Raw genomic sequence first — 4894 nt, 5'->3', positions numbered from 1 at the left:
AAGCTCTTCAACAGTGCCCGATAGACACGTGCTGGGGCCCCACAAATGCTTCCGTTGGTGGTACCTCCACCACCGCAGCGCAGCACACCGCGTCCGAGAGCCAACATCTGGGGATGCGCCTTTCAAAGGCGCGTGCACACTGGGAACACGTGGCGTGTGGTAGAAGCGACATTAATAATTAATAAACTCCCTGTTACGAGCCAGACGCAGTGTGCCCGGTGCTTCCCCTTCGCGTGCCCCTCCGGGCCCAGCGTACGCATCGCCCACGTGCAGGCCCCTCTGGGTCCGGGTTCCAGCCTCACCGTGACCTTGGACCAGCCGCGTTCCTCCCACAGCCTCGGTTTTCTCATCTGCAAAACGTGGCTGGCGAACCCGCGGCCCGACCACCCGAGGGTCCCGAATGGGGCGCCCCGGCCACTCCTCGTGTTGCCTGAGGGGCTGCGAGGACCCCGTGTCTCCGCAGGCCTCGCTGGCCGGTCTCCACGGCAGCCCGCCCTACTTACCCTCCTGCCGGCAGTAGGCCATGGCCGCAGCCCGGCCCTCAGACCTCACAGAACTGGCGGCGGTGGTGGCGGCGGCGGCCGCAGCTTGGGGCGGTGACCTCCCTCGGCTCAGTCAGGGCGGGCGGCTGGAGGCCCGTACAGACCCGCCCTCTCCGGGCCTGCCCGCCGCGCGCCTGCCTCAGCGACTTCGCGGCCCCATCCCGGCCCCTCGGCCAGAAACTACATTTCCCAGCAGGCCGTGCGCCCCTCGCAACTCTCCAGGCAGCAGGAACTACATTTCCCAGAAAGTCTTGCAGCGCGCAGGCGCATCGATGCGATACTGTGCGTGTTGCAATTTTGTGGCGAAAACTCTCGGCCCTGGACTACACTTTCCAGGAGGCCTTGCGGGGCGCATGCGCAGAAAAGCCGGACCGCCCATGGGGCCGTAACTCAGAATCAAGTCCCGCCTGCGTTGCGCGCGGATCTTTGCAGCTCGCGGGAGGGTAAGAGGCCATCGGACTCCGCGCTGCAGTCGTCAGCCCACTTCCTAGAGCAGAACGAGGCGGCGGCGAGCCGGGTCTCACCATGGCCGCAAATGTGAGTGTCCCTTGGTCTGCCGGGCCACACCCAGACTTCTTCATCACCCGGGGCCTCCTCTTCCTCCGAGGGGCCGCCCCGGCGCATTTCGCCATCTGACCCTAGTCGGCGCGGCCGGCCCCTGTCTGCGCTTCCCTGCAGCTCATTGTTCATTTCTCTCAGCCTGCCCAGATCCCCTTTGTCCGTATTCTTTGGCCCACCTCATCCTCGGGTCGCGCGTTTGTGGGGAGGAGAATCAGGAGGTGTCCCCACAACCCCTCCTGCATTCCCAGTTCCCGCCTAGGCCCTGTGGTCAGAGTGGGGGCTGGTTCCCCGGGAGGGTGGGGAGGCCGATCCCGCGCAGGTGGAGCTGTCCAGCAGCCGACAGACAGGGCCTTCCCGCGGGCGGCGAGCTCCCCGCCCTGGAGGGGTGGGAAAACCGCGGCTGCGACGCCGCCGGGGGGCTCGGACAGGGCGGGGAGCGCAGGCTCTGGGATTCCTGTGGGAGGGAGCATTTCCCTCTGCCGGCCCCGTCCTCTTCCTGGTGAGGATTTGGCGAGAGGGGCCGAGGCTGCTGCTCCCTGCAGCTAGCCTTTCTTGGGAAACTTTCTACTTCAGCTCAACCTTCACTTAACAAGTCGAGCAGCACCTCCTACTACCAGGGCGCTGGGTGTGGGAGAAGCTGGTGATTCACCTCTCCCCTCCTCTGTGAAAGTGCTTCTGGGGCCAGCTCGGGAGCCCAGCCAGCCGCGGAGCTCAGCCAGTCCCAGACACACCCTCTCTCTGCTTTGGTGGAGTGTCCTAGCTGTCCTCCCCTGGCCTGTTACACTCTCTTTCCAGGACCCTCTTTTGTCCGCAAGTTTCTTCTCTGCCTCCCACAGCCCCTGGGAGGCCAGGGCGTGTGTCACCCCACCCCTAGCATGCTACTAAGCCCTCAGGAGGTCTAGAAGTCTTGAATGTAGCACCTAGAAAGGCCTCAGAGGTGGTGCATGAGACTTAAAAGTTTGCCAGGGGAGAGGGCGGTCAGGAGATCAGCCTGCCCCCAGCCTGCCCCCAACAGGTTGACTCCTGTCTGCTCCCATCACCACTGCTACCATATTTTACAGATGGGCAATGTTCCCTGCAGGGGAAGGCACCTGCCCAGATCTTGCGGCCAGTGTGGCATGCTATGACATGGGAACTTGCGGAAGAGGCAGGCTTTGGAGTCAGGCAGACCTGGGGCAAATCCAGAGTCTTCCACATAGTAGCTGGGTGGACTTACTCTCTTGTTTATGTTTCCTTGTGGAATCAGTTACTGTGAAGTTTAGGGGAGACTGCTTAACACAGTGCCTAGTGAATGGTAGGTACTTAATACATGAACAAAAGCCTATCCTCACAGTCTAGCACAGATGGTCCTAGTGGGCAGGAGCCATCTTGGGTGTGTTGGGTCCTGACCCCTCACCAAGGAACATGAATGCATTTGGGTTATCCTCTGCTGCCAAGCCTTTGTGGATTCATTCAGTACCTGGGTATGCATTTATGGGAACCACAAGGCTGGGTGAGGAAGAAAGATCTGAAGATAGTGGGGTGGAGCATGGAGGCAACAGAATTGTTAATCAGTATAACAGCAGTAACTGTGATGAAGGTCCTGTTACCCTCTCTATTTTATAAGTGAGTAAACAATCAGAGAGGTAGAGCAACTTACCCAGAGTTACACAGCAAGTGATTGATGAAGCTGGAATTCTAACTCAGTTGTATTTCTAGGGCTTATTTGTCAACCTCTCTTCCCACCACTCATTGCTCATTGTTTCTGAATCTTAAGTGCTGAGACTGGGAAGGTATGTCCCTGGGGATATGTATATATTATATACAAGGATCATGGAGGATCCTCCGTGTATACTGAGAATTTTGGTTCAGAATATGGGCTGGGTGTGTCATGTCACTGCCTGCCCCACCTCTCTCCTAGCCTAAGGGGCACCCTCCTGTACCTCTCATTCTTCCCTCCAAGGCCATTTTTGATCCCCTTATCTTGATTGTTGACTGAGAGGAGCCCAGGAGGAAGAGATGCCTCCTTTTCCTGTTGCTGCCTGCAGCTGGCTCCAAATGTTCAACTCACATTCCAGCCCGAGAAATGAAGAGTGCAGTCTGGAGCAGAGTGGTAGGAGGGTAGTCTTCAGTCTGCCCGAATTTGAATCCTAAGTCCGTCTCTTAGAGGCTATGTGATCAGGGCAGATGACTTAACCACTGAGTCTCAATTTTCTTGTCTGTGAAATGGGATAGTGATTGCATTTACCTCTTTGGGCTTGCACTTTGGCTGGGCTGTGATAGACTGGTATGTTTGTCATTGTTATCGTTATAATGGTTGATGGTCACCTACCTGCCTGCAAGATTTACTCTACTAATGTTTCCAAATGGCATGTTAAGTCAAGACCATTTCTGATGCACAGACATCTAGATGGTCTCTGGAGGCCTGGGCTGGTGGTATTCAGAGTGGTGACATCAGCTTTGTCAAACAGAGACTCTGACTTGAATCTCTCTACATCCCTCCTCTCTTTCTCCCCAGTGCCAGGACAGGGCCTGGCTCACCCAGAGTGCTCATTTGGGAACCACTTTACATCTTTATGACTTTTGTCAGCTCACCCCTAGCCTTGGTGCCAGCCCTGGTATCAGTTACAGAGGAATCAGATAACATTTCCACCAGCTCACACTGTACAGTGCTTACCATGCCCTGGGCACTGAGCCACCTAACAGTTGTGTTCTTTGGTTCTCACCATGACCCTATGCATTGGATTATATCCCCATTTCACCAGTGAGGAAATGGAGGTCACAAAGAGCTTAAAGAGCTTGCCCAAGGTCCCACAGCTAGTGTGTGGCAGAACTGGATTCAAACCCAGTCCTTCTGGCTCCAGAGTCCTGCCCTTGATGATGACACTCTCGATCAGCAGTGAACACACTTTAAATCATGCCTCTGTTATTGGCTGGACAAAGCCTGATCCACTGATCCCAGAGTTTGAGGTCTACTGTGAATCTGCCTGGACGTGCCTAGATGCATGCCCTCATCATCCCCCGTGCCACTCACAACCAGCCAGAACAGATAAGCAGCTCACATGGTTCCTCCTGCTGGGGATGCCCTTCCCCCACGATCTGCTTCTAAGATCCCACTCACATGCCCCCTCCTTCAGGGAGCCTGCCTTGATACCCCAGCTGGAAGGGGTCACTCCACTCACTGGACACTCAGCATGACCTCCTGCTATTGTTTGTGGATGTGACTTAACCGCTCTAAAGGCTGTCCACCCTCCTTCTGACCTCACAGGGCCCAGCATGGCCCTCGGGAAGCTCAGACACCGTTTGTCTAATTTAATGAAAAATATCTCCCTAATCGCTTTGTAAAATAGTTTGGTGGTTTCTGAAAAACATCTTCCCTATGATCGAGCAATTTCACTCTATGTATCTACCCGGGGAAAATGAAAACACATTTCTACAAAAAGACCCGAGTGTTCATAGCAGCATTATTCATAATTGCCCAGAACAGCAAACAACCAAGGTAGTCATCCACTGTTGAACAAATCAAGAAATTGTGGTATACTCATAAATGGAATACTACTCAGCCATAAAAAAGAACAAACTACTGTCAAACACAACAACATGAATGACCCTCAAAAGTATTATGCTGAGTCAAAGAAGATGGAAAGAATGGAGTCTGTGCTCTATGATTCCATTTCTATCAAGTTCTAGAAGAGACAAAGCTAACCTACAGTGATAGAAATTCAAATAGTTGTTAGAGCTGATAACACCAATGTCCAAGTTTTGATCCCTGTACCAGCCGGCAAAAAAAAAAAAAAAAAAAAAAAAAAAAA

The 4894-nt window shown here is 54.4% G+C and overlaps 1 protein-coding gene across 1 annotated transcript in view; it reads left to right on the top strand.

The window, feature by feature from the left end:
• The first annotated feature begins 968 nt into the window (after nucleotides 1–968).
• TMEM43 (transmembrane protein 43) overlaps nucleotides 969–4894 on the top strand; it is a 21763-nt gene continuing 17837 nt past the window's right edge. Inside the window, exon 1 of the mRNA XM_008589205.1 lies at nucleotides 969–1079. Within this exon, the coding sequence (XP_008587427.1) occupies nucleotides 1068–1079 (12 nt within the window). The 5' untranslated portion in view covers nucleotides 969–1067. The remainder of the gene's footprint in view (nucleotides 1080–4894) is intronic.

Source organism: Galeopterus variegatus, unplaced genomic scaffold (assembly GCF_000696425.1).
Source record: "Galeopterus variegatus unplaced genomic scaffold, G_variegatus-3.0.2 Scaffold5295, whole genome shotgun sequence".
Classification (NCBI taxonomy): Eukaryota; Metazoa; Chordata; class Mammalia; order Dermoptera; family Cynocephalidae; genus Galeopterus; species Galeopterus variegatus.
Note: the sequence above shows the minus strand (reverse complement) of the source record. Positions and strands in the feature narration are given on the sequence as shown.